The sequence below is a fragment of the Sinocyclocheilus rhinocerous genome, unplaced genomic scaffold (assembly GCF_001515625.1).
Source record: "Sinocyclocheilus rhinocerous isolate Xijiao unplaced genomic scaffold, SAMN03320098_v1.1 scaffold1564, whole genome shotgun sequence".
Taxonomy (NCBI): Eukaryota; Metazoa; Chordata; class Actinopteri; order Cypriniformes; family Cyprinidae; genus Sinocyclocheilus; species Sinocyclocheilus rhinocerous.
Window position 1 is genome coordinate 530,407 of NW_015638982.1, and position 15,617 is coordinate 546,023.

Here is a 15,617-nt window from a genome sequence, read left to right on the forward strand (position 1 = left end):
CTAGCATCAAACTTCTTTGATGTTGTAGCCGATTTGTGTCTTTCTTGTTATTCTGTGTTTATGATGCTTTTTGTTGTTTGCCTTTGCTTCAACAGAATGAGAACAATAACCTCTTGCTGATTTCTTGTTTTTTGCTCTTTCTTGTTTTCTTTTTTGATTTTTCTCTTGCCACAGTAATCTTTTTTTGAATTTTCTCTTTTCTCTTTTTCCCTCCTTTTTGTCTTAACCCTAGGTCCACTCACAAAAAAACACGATGAATCAACACTGAACCGGCCACGAGATGAAGGTATTTTTGTTGCATGTTTTTTCTTTTTTCTTGTCTTTTTTTTTTTTTTTAAGTCTCTTTTTGGAAAATGAAAAAGCAAACAGCCTTTCTTTGGTAGTGATGAAGAGTATATGAACCTCGTGTGCATATATGTCTGTGTATGTCTGTGTGCAATGAGCTGAAACTTTCTCGTTTGACTTTGGAGGGAGATGTGCAACTTCTGAAAGTTAAAGATGAAGGCAGAAAAAACACTGTATCTTCATTAAATGAGACAAGAACAGTGGTTTTGAAATGTAATACTCCGATAGTGCTGTCTGAAGCACAATTTTACAGCAGTTGCTTTATGATGTTTTTCAAGACTCAGAGCGATTATTAGGCTTTAAACTTATCTCCAATTCTCACGAAGACAAAGAGGTGATTTCACCGTGTTTTGTCAGTGTGAATAGTTCTCCGGATGCGGTAGTAAAGACCAGCCAATAAATCTAAGAAATAAAATGCTACCGTTAGGAGAAAAGCCAGAAAAACACAGATACACACACACATGGATCAGCACATATTGGCATCTTTTATCTTAGATATTGCTATAAATGTTCATTTTTTGAACTCCTTTCTTGAGAGCAATGTGTGTTTTTTTTTTTTTTTGCCCTGATGTTCTTTCTTGTGTCTACGAAGGACTGTTTTTTTCTTCATCTACTTCTTCTTCCCTCTCGATCTTGCTGGGTTTTTTTTACCTATAGTTCTTTGGGAATGTGAAAAATTGGGATTGGAAAAGCTCAAAAAAAAACTTTTCCTAATGCAAATTGACACTCATTGGATTTATTGTATTGATAAACTGCTGGTTGGGTCCTTGAAAGCGTGTGGCCTCTCTAGAACTGAATTGTTAACCCATTCAATTGTAATTAGTTCTGAGTAACTCATTAAATATAACCCAGTCATTATTAGTCTTCATTACCACTTAATACATTATGATGATAAGTGTGGAGATGAAGGGCAGCCAGAAGGATTGATTGTGAATGCCCATCTGTCTGTCCAGCTGTCAATTCATAAATAAAGTATATAATTATATATAGTACAAATGATTTTTTAAAATTAATTAATTAAATTAGTGTGTACTTTATATAATTATATACTTTATTTATGAATTGTTTTACCAAATAAGGAAGAATATTTTGCCAGATTAGGTCTGTGGACATTCTTTTTTTACCAATAAGTATACTTGGACTTACACTTGGACAAAATTGTCCACAGAAATGGAATAATCTGACAAAATGAGGATGTCTTCAATCGGAAACACATATTTTATGTTCCCTATCTGTCGGTCACTACGAGTTATGTCGTGATCGACATTATGGGGATTCACTTGGGAGGCCCAATCATCTCTGACTTTAAGAGAAAACGCCAATGAAATTTGGCTAGTGGATTTTGCATACCTGAGCCATTCCCCGTGCATACGCGATTCCCCTGGGCACTTCAACTAAAAGAGCAGATTTCCTAAAAGAGCAAATCACAGTCGGTTCGCGTCTTTTTAAAGACGCCGTTCCGGCCATGTCCTCTTGGTTGCGGTCGTTTCCTATCCTCTGTCGACAGCCACGATCGTTGTCTTCAGTGTCTGGGCATTCAGCACGCTGAAGCTGCGTTTTTGGATGGTTCATGCGTTCACTGTGAGCGTGTGACCATGGCAGCACTGCGATCGCGCCTCTCTCTCCTCACGGGGATGGGAGGGGCTCCCTCTGTCACTACCCGCGCTGGCTTCTCTGCCGCGAGCAGACAACCATCGGTTAGTGCTCTGGGCGATCTGAGGGTTACAGTGAGAGCCTTTCCGCCGGGCCAGTCCCCACGGACCTCTCACTCCTCCCGCAGCAGCTGTTCTGTGCGGCTCCCTGGTGATTCTGCAGTGCCATCTCACGGCGTGTCCAGCGTTTTAATTTGGCACGCCAATAGAGGATCAGATGTCGATAGAAGCATCGTGGGATGGGCAATCGTCCTCTGAGGATGAAGATTCAGCGGGGCGGCCCCCCTCGGGTGTTGGCTGCCGAATCGGAACCAGAGTTGACGGCCGTGCTTTCCCGGGCCGCTGCAAGCATCGGGCTGGAGGCGTGCACACCTCCCAGTCCCGAGCCCTCGCGGTGGGATGATTGGTTCCTCGGCACGGGCCGTGGCTCGTGACCATGCCCTGCCCTGGTTCCTTTCTTCCCGGAGGTGCATGAGGATCTGATGAAGTTGTGGACGCCCCCTTTTTTACGGCCAGAAGCCACTCGTCTGCCTCCATCCTCACTACCCTCGATGGCAGGGCGGCTAGGGGGTACGTTGACATTCCCCAGGCAGAGAGTGCGGTTTCGGTGCACTCGTGCCCGCAAATGCCGCCACTTGGAGGAACTGTCCTCGTCTCCCGTCCAAGGCTGTAAGCTGACGACCGCTCTCGCATCAAGGCTAGCGCGTTGAGCCTCTCGCAGGAGCGCGGCGTCCCCCGTGTCCCAGCCGGCCGCTGAGTCGTCTAAGAAGTCGATGAAGCGGCCCTGACACGGGCAACCCAGAGATGTGGGAAGCGTTGCTCCTTCCCCCGGAGGAGGGCCTCACTCTCGCCCACGATGCCCCCTTTGCCAGCAGCCAAGAAGCTGCGGTTGGGAGACGCGTTGCCTCTCCACGCAGCTCCGGCCAGTCCCTCTGGGGACTCGGGGAGTTCTGCTGTGATCAGACAGAAGGCGATGCTGTCTGAGATTGCTGTCCTCCTGGCACAGGATGCAATTGAGCCGGTCCCTCCAGCCGAGATGAAGCAGGGGTTTTACAGCCCTTACTTCATTGTACCCAAAAAGGGCGGTGGCCTCCGGCCAATCCTGGATCTGCGAGTCTTGAATCGGGCCCTTCACAAGCTTCCGTTCAAGATGTGTTGCGATGTGCCCTCGACACAGGCTGTTCCTACGGTTTGCGCTTGAGGGTCAGGCATGGAAGTACAGGGTCCTCCCCTTCTGGCTGTCCCTGTCCCCCTGTGTCTTTATGAAGGTCACAGAGGGCGCCTTTGCCCCGCTACGGGAAGTGGGCATCAGGATCCTCAACTATCTCGAGCATGGCCCGCGTGCGAGAACAGTTGTGTGATCACAGGGACCTAGTGCTCCGGCACTCTGCCAGTTGGGGCTTCGGGTCAACTAGGAAAGAAGCAAGCTCTCCCTTGCGCAGAGAATCTCTTTTTCCAGTATGGAGTTAGACTCGGTAAATATGGTAGCGCGTCTCGCCAACGAGCGTGCCCAGTCTGTGCTGAACTCAGAACCCAGTCCGTGAGTTCCCTTAGAGGCAGGACAGTGGTACCACTGAAATACTTTCAGAGGCTCCTGGGGCATATGGCATCCGCAGCCGCAGTCACGCCGCTCAGATTGCTGCATATGAGACCACTTCAGCACTGGTTACACTCCAGAGTCCCGAGGTGGGCATGGCGCCACGGTACAGTTCGTGTGACCGTCACGCCAACGTGTTGCCGCTCATTCAGCCCCTGGATGGGCCGGGGTGCCCTTAGAACAAATGTCTCGGGATGTCGTTGTCACGACAGTTGCCTCCAGTACGGGCTGGTGCGCTACATGCAACGGGCAGGCAGCCTCGGGTTCTGGACAGGGCCTTGACTGCTTTGGCACATCAACTGCCTCGAGTTGCTGGCAGTGCTACTAGCCTTGCGGCGGCGGCGGCCACTGCTGCAAGACAAGCATGTGTTAGTCCGCACGGACAACACTGCGGCGGTTTCGTACATCAACCGATAGGGAGGTCTACGATCACGTCGCATGTCACAGTCACCTTGGAGTACCAATCCCAAGGCGTGCCGTGCCCCCTGGAGGTAAGGGCTCACTACAAATGGGGTTGTGGCGGGGTTCAGGTTGTGGCGCTTTCCAGGGCACCATAATGTCGATCACGACATAACTCGTAGTGACCGACAGATAGGGAACGTCCAGACCGTTGGAACCTCCACGTGTGGCTCCGGGACGGGACGCGGCAGACCTAGCTGATCTGTCACCTGCGGCGGTTAACACGATCACTCAGGCTAGGGTGTTCTTCTCGCCGAGAAGACTCCCGAAGATGCACGATTGGAGTAGTGCTTTCTTTTCTGCAAGAAAGGTTGGAGCCTAAGCTGTCACCCTCCACCTTGAAAGTGTATGTGGCTGCCATCGCAGCACATCACGATTCAGTGGGCGGCCGGTCCCTGGGAAAGCACGATCTCATCGTCAGGTTCCTGAGGGGTGCCAGAAGGTTGAGGCTCCCAAGTGAATTCCCATAATGTCGATCACGACATAACGTCTCCGTTCCCTCCATCAGGGAACGAGGGTTACGTACGTATAACCGAGACGTTATGTGGCATTAAAATGTTGAGATTTGGGTATATTGGCCCTCATTTAGCTACAGTAGGTAAACGTATGTAAGTGTTTGTCAGGTGTTTATGGGAAATGCTATTTGTGAACATGGCAGCGTTAAGCTGCTGAAAACAGGATCAATTTTTTGCTGAGGGAGAAAGAGTGACGTCTGAGCGCGAGTTTGTGCATGTGTCTGGGTGAGTGAGTGCATGATTAGTGTAAGCTTCAGCCGAAGGCTGGGTGTCGAGACAAAGGTGTGTGTCCACCTGAGCCCAGCTCATTATTCAGACTGTGTGTTACATCATTATCAACGTGAACACACACTCACACACACTTGAAATTTACAGCTTTATGCTCGCTTTCTACCCGTCTCTCACGCTCCATCTGTGTCACGCACACTTTATAAACTGTTCAGCCAGACAGTGTTGAGCACGACCTCTCACTCAACACCAGTCTATCAGCACCTCAGTCTAGATCAGCTGGATTGAAAGTGAAGACTTTAGGACCCTGAATCCATGGACTCCTCTCCTCTGTCCACAACAGACCTAACTGCTACGATACAAGCCATCTGTTTAGGGGTTATGCTGTTCATGGCTCACCTCACTCAGGGTCTTTCCTTTTAGTATATATGAGACTTATGCTACAGAGCAGAAAGGATGTTAGTGTTTTTTAGGTTTGGAGATCAGTTAAGGTTATTACTCATAAACCAATTTATCTTCCAGGTTTATTTATTTTTTATCTATCTATCTATCTATCTATCTATCTATCTGTCTATCTGTCTGTCTGTCTCTCTATCTATCTATCCATCCATCCATCCATCCATCCATCTTTTTCATTTTAATTTATTCAATTTTTTATTTTATTTTCTATATCTGTTCCCACATGACCTAAACAACAAAAAAGGTTCATACAATTCCCCAGTTATGTTCCAGAGTCTTTGGCAATGCAAAACACTGTTTTTAAATTTTAAGTAAAGCATGTGAAAAATAAGAGTTAAGTCTCTTTAACTATCTCTTTAATTATAACATATACACAACCATTGAACACTTTGGGGTCAGTATAATTTTATTATAACAATTTTGTTCAGCAAGGGCACATTCAATTAATCAAAAGTCAGAATAAAGATATTTCTAATGTTACAAAAGATTTTTACTTAAAAAAAAGCTTTGCCATCATGGGAATAAATTATATTTTAAAATATATTAAAATATAAAGGTTATTATGAATTATAATAATATTTGGCAATATATTTTTTTTTTTTTCATCAAATAAATGCAGCTTTGGTGAGCATAAGAGACTAATTTAAAAAATAATAATAAAATGTTTATTTTATTTTATTTTATTTTAAATATCTTACTGGCTCCAAACTTTTGAATGGTAGTGTACAATTTTACAATACCAATTGACATTTTCTTTGAATTTGGACTCGTTCATTGAAAAGCCATTTTGTTTGACCACTAACTGGTATGGTCATTGGTAAATAAAAATTTGGCATGAATTAAGAATTTACTGCTAATTTCAATAAAGCTTTATCGTTTAGTACAAATTGCTCTTCATTGGTTACTGAACAAGTCTTTCACGGATGGTTACCCTGATTTACAAAACACATTAGCACAAACAAAACTACTGCAGCAACAGCAATCAGCAGCTGATTGGTTGAGGGAATTAACATGCTTCAACCAGAGTGCGACAGGACAACTTTGTGTGGTTCAGCCCAACAAAGCTAGATTGGGGTTGTGCGTTTGACAGCTGTTGTATCTTAACTTCTTTCCGCAATTTGCTGGCCGTTTTTATTTGTCAATATGACAGAATTAATATTCTAGTGCAGTTCATTGTCACTCGGAGCCATATATAAATCAATCACTATTTTAAACAGTATGTCTCATAAATATGAAAAAGGAGAGTGACCAAAAACAACATCAGTGTTGTGTAATCAGACATCATGGGAAATGATGCACATGCTCAAAAGTTGATTCTTCACATGCAAAAAAAAAATTGTTTAAGATGCAAAGAGTGACAAGCAGTGATGTTGTAGTTTAATTTGTATACTATTATATTATTTAACAATATTTTGATTTATTCCGTATTTAGGCAAAATAATAAATAATTTTATTTTTTATTAAAAAAAAAATAATAATAATAATAATAATTAACAACTTTTTCAACAAGCTCAGTGGTAGAGCATTGCGATAGCAGCGCAAAAGTTCGTGGGTTCGATTCCCAGGGAACACACATACAAGTAAAAAATGTATAGCCTGAATGCACTGTAAGTCGCTTTGGATAAAAGCTTCTGCTAAATGCATAAATTATTATTATTAATTATTATTAATTATTAACTTTTTGGTATCAACAGAATTTTAATACCTGCAATCCTTTACTTATTTTCTCTGTCGTACAGTTACTGTATTTCTCCTTTCCTGCATCTCTGTCTGTCTGTCTTTCTGTGTGTGTGTGTGTGTGTGTGTGTGTGTGTGTGTGATGTATTTGCCCTGTAGGCATTGATGTGTGCTGACGTCTAACTATTCGCATGTTCTCTTTCATTAGCATTAGTGCCCTACCTCCATGATCCATCATCCACAGAGCGCCGAGCCTTACAGCACCCCCTAGGGGCAAACAACACCACCCACACATTACCTACACATTACACCGCAAAACAACATCTACTGCTTGTTCATTTTGCAGGTTAGAGGATGTAAAGTAAAAAATAAAATGTATAAAAACTATCGAGAGAGAACAAAAGTGTTGAACTGGAAAAATGTCCCAACAGGAACATTAAAGGCAGAAATGACTGAATAAAAGCAGAGATTCACTTACCTATACAACCATTAGAGTAGAGAGAGAGAAAGAGAGGTATGTCCTACTTATGTCAGATCTCTGTCTAAGAGAGCAGGTTAGACGAGCTGGCAGGGAAAGACAGAGAGAGAGAGCAAGTGTTGATCAAATCACAGTGACATTGTAATAGAATAATTCATGTTAGAGTTTCACCAGTGAGCTTTTCAATAGACATTTTCAAAGACAGAAACAGCAGTGTACTCTCAACATCTCCAACATTCAAATGTATTGATTAGTAATAAATATGCTGGGGCACAACCAGAGATATTGGGTTGCTCCCACTCTTGGCGTCGCTGATTCCTTCAGGCTTTCTTTTATTATTCTCAATTGACACCTTATAAAATGCTTCATCTCTTTCTGAAGGACACACATCTTAATAAACACATTTTATAGTCCATAATTGAAATTGGGAATAATATAAAGTACAGTAAAAGTTTGGACACACCTACTGATTCATTATTATAACTTTTTTAATTACATTTTTCGACTTAGAATTTAATACTTTTTTTTACATTTATTACTTTTTTCAATTTTTTCAACATTTACAATAACAATAACAAATATGAAATTATTTCTTCAATGAAATGATACTCTAAATAATAAACTAAAACTGCCAGTTGGTGGTGGTAAATGTCGTAATGATTAAGTCATCGAGTCATTTATTCATTAATTTGATTTGTTCAAATGGCTGATTCATTCTGGAGTGAAGTAAACGGTTCTTTATGAATGGTCCATTGAATCGTTAGGCTTGTTCGACTTGAAACGGATCATCACCATCAGACCGATCGGTGTGTGAGATCAAACTACCTTTGATGTCATACACCGATCGATCTGTGCAGCGCCGCTTCAAATCCAACGCGCCTATGGCCAATGGTTCAACGCGCCAAATGGTTCACCCAATTTGTTCAAAACGTGCATTAAGAAATGAAATGCTGCTGTGTTGCTCGGAGACGAACAGTTCTGCTTTGTCTTTATACTTTCGTTGGCAAAATTGAGCAAAACAGACACCATTGTGTCTAAAATAACACAATATTAACTTCTTACTTACTGAACTTTTGTATAAGATCAGTATCACATTGGCACTCGTGTGATTGCACTTAGCCTATTGCTCGTGTGATATTGCTTAACTATATGATGTAAATATGAGACAAAAACTCAAACAGGGGCATTTTTGCCCCATATCTTGAATTTTAGGGACATTCTAACTACGTTCTCTAGGCTCCATCACACAGTGAGTTGTTGCCCTGCCTCATATTTGTCATCAATCAGCTGTATGAAATGTCAGATGACCCACATAGGTCTGGGGCGGGGAAAGTGCGTTATTATTCCCTGTAATTTATTATTACGTTTAAATTTATTTACATTTTTTAATTATACATTATTTGATATGTATTACAAAATAATATATTTTTAAATAATATTAAGAATATTTTCAATATTTTTAATTTAAATTATTTACTATATAACATTTAAATGATGACATAAATGATGTAAATAAATTCATATATAGGTACTTTTATTTGTCTATAAAACTAATTTCAAACATTTAAGCCAAAGTTTATAGTTAAGGTCTTTAAGAATATATTCTTTATGTCAGAGATCACTTTTACACTACTTAAGATAATATCATCTGCTATAACATTTTAAATAACAGTCATTGAAACTATAAAATAACTGTGTAACTTAACCATATTTTGGGACAAATTTGTACCCAAAAGTGAGCTAAACCTGACAAAATCTCAAAAAATAAAAAACTCCCTTTGGGGGCTCATTTGTAAAACTGGTATAAAAATAAAGTAAATAAAGTTTTTTTTTTTTTGGTTTTTTTTTGCAAAAATGCAGGAGTTTTGTGTGAGGAGTAGGGTTAGGGTGTGGGTTAGGATTACTTTATAAAATCTAGAAGTCTATGTAATGTCCCCATTTAGATAAGTAAACATGCATGTTTGTGTGTGTGTGTGTGTGTGTGTGTGTGTGTGTGTGTGTGTGTGTGTGTACGTGGTACTAGTAAATTTTGACCTTGTGGGGATATTTTTGAGGTCCCCATGAGGAAACAAGCTTCTAAATCATACAGAATGAGTTTTTTTGAGAAAGTAAAAATGCACAAAGTTTCCTGTGAGGGGTAGGTTTAGGGGTAGGGTTGGTGTAGGGCAATAGCACATACAGTTTGTACAGTATAAAAACCATTACGCCTATGGAATGTCCCCATAAAACATGGAAACACAACGTGTGTGTGTGTGTGTGTGTGTGTGTGTGTGTGCGCGCGCGCACTTCAATGGGCCTTAAATTAAAGCTGGAAATTTTAAAAGTGTGATCAATATCTGTCACTATTTCCATTGAGAACTGCAGTGTTTGGGAAATGTCTTTAAATGACCAGTCTTTTCACTTAATAAAGCTCATTTACCCAATAGCACATGCAGATAAGTTTTCTCTGAAACTTTTTTCTCATTTCTCAATACAGAGCTATAGTGAATCCTACAAGTAAATTCATGTGGGCTCCAAACACAGGCTTGAACAGGATGCTGTGTTTTTTCTGGTTCACCAGTCAGCGATGCTTCTCTCTTGTCAACAGGCCTGACAGCGGTACTCTTCACAGCGCTTTTCTCTGTAATCTAAATGAGAGGAGGATGGAGATAGGTTTAATGAACCTCATCCAGTCAAGCGGCCTGTCCATTCAGATTCCCCCAGAATTCACTGCCAATTAAATGGGGCTTGCTGTATGAGAGGAAGTTTATGGAGAAAGGGGAGACAGGGACTTAACGAGGTTAAATTAGGACACCCTCTCCATGCACACACGCATTCCCACAACAACTGCCAGGAGAGTCCAGTCTATTATTGTTGGTCTTGCCATTATCCTGAAATAAACAAAAGTGAGCATGCAAGGGAGAAAGAGAAGAGAGAAAGTGGGGGAAGAAGGAGCAGAAGAAGAATGAGGGTGAAAAATAATGAGCAAGAAAGGAATTGAAAAACGAGGCCTTCATACATGCTTTTTTTGTTATAGTTCATGTGTGCTCGGGGTGGGGGTGTTAATGTGCATGGTTGTTATTCACGGTTAAACAACTTCTGCGTGACTAGATCTCAGTAATTGATCCTCTTTAAACAAAAACAAATCATCAGCTCAATTTAAGCTTGCTATTTTGGAAGCCCAGTAAGAAGTCAAGGAGAGAGAGCGAAAGACGAGTGCCGAGTGATAGCATGAGAAAGATTTAAAATGGATAGTTCACCCTAGTTTTCTTTATATGAGAATTTTATGAAAAATCTTTATGCAGCTCATAGTTGTCACAATTACGGAGCGAGGAACGAGGAGACGTGGAGTAGACTTCAAACAAACAGACTTTAATTAACATCAATGTAACCAGGAACACACACGTAGCGGGGAAAGACGAACATTCAATACCGGACGAAGAAACTCTGAACAGGACTCATTTTAAATACACATGACTTGACGAAGACACACCTGGGAGCAATAAACAATCAAACACATGGGAAAACTAGGTCAGGGCAGGCACATGGAAGGGAAAAACACACAGATAGAGTCTAGGGCAGGGCTGTCCAAACTCGGTCCTGGAGGGCCGGTGTCCTGCAGAGTTTAGCTCCAACTTGCCTCAACACACCTGACTGGAAGTTTCTATGCCTAGTAAGAGCTTGATTAGCTGCTTCAGGTGTGTTTAATTAGGGTTGGAGCTAAACTCTGCAGGACACCGGCCCTCCAGGACCGAGTTTGGACAGCCCTGGTCTAGGGGCATGACAATAGTAAGTTCATAGAAACCACATGAACCACAACTGTCAAGCTCTAAAAGTGACCAAAAAACACAGTAAAAGTAACATAAATGTGGTCCATATGATTTGCATGCTATATTTCCAAGTCTTCTGAAGCCATATTGCATCTTTTTTGGTGGAACAGAATGAAATTAAATCATTATTCACTAATAATCCGCCTTTTAAGTGAGCACTTAACTCAAAATAACTGTTGTTAGTCGATTAGTGTTCAAAGATTCAGAGATCTGATTCTCAAATGAACACCTCAGATGGTAAGATTATCAGTGAATAACTTACACTTCAGGACGATTCTTCACAAAGGTATGATATGAATTTTGTGGAATTATTATATAGTCATATAGACTCATTTTATAGGGATTTTTTGTCTTTTTTGGAGCTTGACAGATGTGAAGCTTGACTAAAAAGTGGATGTGAAAAGAGGAGTTTGAAAATCATCTGAGTGAATAAATAATTAAATAATTTTAAGTGGTGTATATAATAAAAAATTTTTAGTGCTGCATATTTTTTAAATGGAGAAAAGAAGGGGGAGGTGAATACTGAAAAATAAAAATGTGGGGAACAGAAAGAAGTGATGGAGTTCATAAGTCCAATAGTAAGAGATCAAAAATAAGATGAATAGTCCTCTTGTTTCTGTGGCTGTATGAGGAGGCCATGGGGAAGAAAAGATAGGGAGGTCTTTGTTTCAGAGAAAAACCCTTCTCTCTCTTCTTCACTATATTTGACCCCCTCCCTCTTTCTTCAGTATCAAGAATGTTATTGGGGATTCTTCTGTCTTGAATTCAGAGAAACTGAGATCACATACAGTGCACATACATAACAGTGCTGCTGTGCTTAAATGAGCGTAAGTGAATAGTTCACCCCAAAATGAAAATTCCATCATTTTCTGGAGCTTGACATTCATTAGTCAATGTCTAGTTTAGTTGTATAGAAAAGAGCAGCTTGTATGAGTGGCATGAGTGTGAAGAAATGATGCTAGAACTTTCTTTTGGGTCTTTGCATGTGCAGTAAATGTATGTCAAATAAAAAGGTGCATGTGTGCTGTCTGCATATGTGCATTTAAAGACAGCATGAAGCATTCATAACCCCTACTGCAGACTCGACGTAAATTAAAGCAATATATTTCTCTGTCTCCGTCTTATCCTTCTGAGTGCTCTTTACGATATTGATCCATGTGTAAGAGACACTGAGAGACAGTCTGACTGCAGCCTGGAGTCTAAGTATCTGTCTATCTGTCTATCAGTATCTGTATCTATCTATCTGTCTATATATCAGTCTGTTTCACTTTTTTCCAACCACCAAAATTATATGCGTAACAAAATCAAAATGTCTTCAATTTATTTAATTTAAAATTTAATTTAATTTTAGATCTTAAAGGGATAGTTCGCCCAAGAATATTCTGTCATCATTGGTATCATCTATGTCTGTCTGTCTGTCAGTCACTCTCTCTATATCCACCCATCTGTCCGTCCATCCATCCACCCATCTTTATTTTTATTGGCCCATCCATTCATCCATCTATCTTTCTTTTTATCAGTCCATCCATCCATCCAGCCATTTTTCTTTTTATTGGCCCATCCATCCATCCATCCATCTTTCTTTTTATCAGTCCATCCATGCATCCATCCATCCATCCATCCATCCATTTATCCATCCATCCATCCATCTTTCTTTTTATCCGTCCATCCATCTATCCATCTATCCATCCATCCATCTTCCTTTTTATTGTTCCATCCATCTATCTATCTATCTATCTATCTATCTATCTATCTCTGTCTGTCTGTCTGTCTGTCTGTCTGTCTGTCATTCTTTCTATATCCGTCTGTCCATCCATCTATCCACCCATCTTTCTTTTTATTTTTCCATTCTATTTTTTATTCCTATCTATCATTCTGCTCTGTCAATAAGGTTTATAAAAACTTTGTCAAGCCAACATACATACTAATGGACTATGAGTCTTTTGTCCTGTCAGTCATGGACTGTCAATCAAATTTGTATACAAAACCAAATTAACCCCCCAAAAATGATACATTTCACATTTATATGTTCAAAATCACAGGTTTTTGGAATTTGCTCTAGTAAACACGAAATGTACAAGCACTAGCTATGATGGCATTCGGTAGCCAGCCTATCGGGCCGAGTTGTCTCAAGTGAGAAATATGCCATTGTGTTTTAGCATCAGTTTAATTGGATGAGGGTGACAGGAGAATAGAGGAAGGAATTGTCTATGTGGCTGTGTCTAATGGATTCAGAGCTAATTAAGTTCACACAAGAGATCCCCACCATCAGAGGGACATAATGGCAGAATGTGTACGTGTTTGTGGGTTCACCCACACACACGCGAACGCGCTGAGCAGTAAACACAAGTTTGTTTCTAATCACACCAATGTCTCCGTTCTGCATGAGAGGATCAGAGGTGAGCAGCAAGCTCCTATGGGCCTCTCTGAGTATGCATGTTTCTTTGTTTTGGCCTTTTTTTAGATCGTTCCCTTTCACGCCCTCTCCTACTTTTCCTCAATATCGGGCCCGTTTCCTCCCTTCTAATCTCTGTGTCTTTCTTTCTCTCCCTCCATTTCTCAGTGTGTTTGCAGACCTACTCGCCCTCCCTTTGTACGCCCATTTTACGGTATGTTTGCGGTGTTTGAATGTGAGGACGCGAGGACACCGGGGGCCAAAATAAAAGAACAGGATGTTTTGGTGGTTAAGCTAAGACAGAACACATTGAGACTTGAAATTAATCTATTAAAGGGTTAGTGAGAGGCAGTGAGGAAAAATAGCAAAAACAGGTTGGAAATGAATCAAGATGAACACAGATCGACAGTACTGACTGATTATTTGAATGCCGTCTCTGGGAGCATGTGACGATGTGCATGCACAGGCTCCAAAATTAACACCCGTCAAACAATAAATGCAGGTAAAAATGGTTTTGAAAAGTAAATAATAAAAAGGTTACTAGCCAGTGGGTAGTAGGTACTATTAGGAACTGCAACAACTGCACAATACATACAAAGTTCTGGCATGAAACTCTAAATGGCGCAGTCGGATAGATCTAACTCAGTATGACATGACATCATCATCACATGTCACAGCTTATTGGTTCTCTCCTGTATAGGTAGCCAATGAGCTCGCTGCTCAACATTCAAATACTTACCTAATGTTTGTGGTAACAGTTTGCAGCACACTCCAGAAACCCTCCACCTTCCCCAGCTCCACCTGTATAGATCTGCTATGGGGTGATCATGTATGCTATGGGGGTTATTCATATATGTTATATGTGCAGCAGCAGTATTTCTTACATGCTCACAGCAGCATGCTGTGGATGTATTGGCAGTAGCAAGTCTCTGTACTTGCTCTGCCGCAGCAGCAGCAGTGTAGCAGATCTATTCCACCAAGACCAAATACTAGAGATGCACCGAATGACCGGCGCCGATCCTTTTTTATTTAATTTTTTTTCTCGAGCCGATCATTTTATTGCCAACGGCAATGACGTCACAGCCATGTGCACAATCACAGTCGCGTGTAAACATGCTGTTTCACGTGAGAATGATTCTTATTTTAATTGCATTCAGTGTAAACGGCGACTGATAATGTATTTATGTCGTGCCAGATGAGGCTTGCACAGCCTGAGTTGAGTGTGTGAGAGAGACAGCACACACAAAGTAACTCACAGAAACGTATAGATGCATACTGCAGTAGAAAAAAAAAAGATATTTACAAAATATGATTTAGGTAAGCAACATTATACGGCCATGATGTTTGACCTAATATAAATATCAATACGATTGCGATGTGACACTGATTTTATACAATAGTATTTCAATAAACAAGAAGTTAAAATTAAGTGACTTAGATAGGGCTCAAAAGTTAAAAAAATTATATTATATTATATTTATATTAATTTAAACAATTATTATCAAAAAATTATATTCATTTAGTAACATAAATATATATTAGTGTAAGCTATATCTTTAGAGTTTTATAAGTCATTATCTTCTTGTCGATCCACCAGTTCACATTTAAAACTGCGTGTTTTCTGCGTAAAAATAAGGGTCGTTTTTGGCTTTGCTCTAAACCAGTGATCCTCAAATCTGGCTCGCGAGATCCACTTTCCTGCAGAGTTTAGCTCTACCCTAATCAAACACACCTTAGTTTGCTAATCAATGTCTTCAGGATCATTAGAAAATCACAGGTAGGTCTGTTTGATTAGGGTTGGAGCTAAACTCTGCAGGAAAGTGGATCTCGTGAGCCATATTAAAGACGTAATCAATCAAAATCACAAGTAGATTTGTTTGATTATAGGGTTGGAGCTAAACTGCAGGAAAGTGGATCTCGCGAGCCAGATTTGAGGATCACTGCTCTAAACAAAGAGCAGAAGGGCTTATTGAAAAATGCAAATTCATTCTCTGCCAGCAGGT

At 40.7% G+C, this 15,617-nt stretch overlaps 1 protein-coding gene across 1 annotated transcript in view; it reads left to right on the forward strand.

Annotated features, from left to right (window-relative positions):
• The window catches only part of LOC107750775 (neuroligin-2-like), a 166,232-nt gene that overhangs the window by 84,783 nt on the left and 65,832 nt on the right, over positions 1-15,617 (forward strand). The window contains exon 3 of the mRNA XM_016566301.1: positions 233-286. Coding sequence (XP_016421787.1) covers positions 233-286 — 54 coding nt within the window. The remainder of the gene's footprint in view (positions 1-232; positions 287-15,617) is intronic.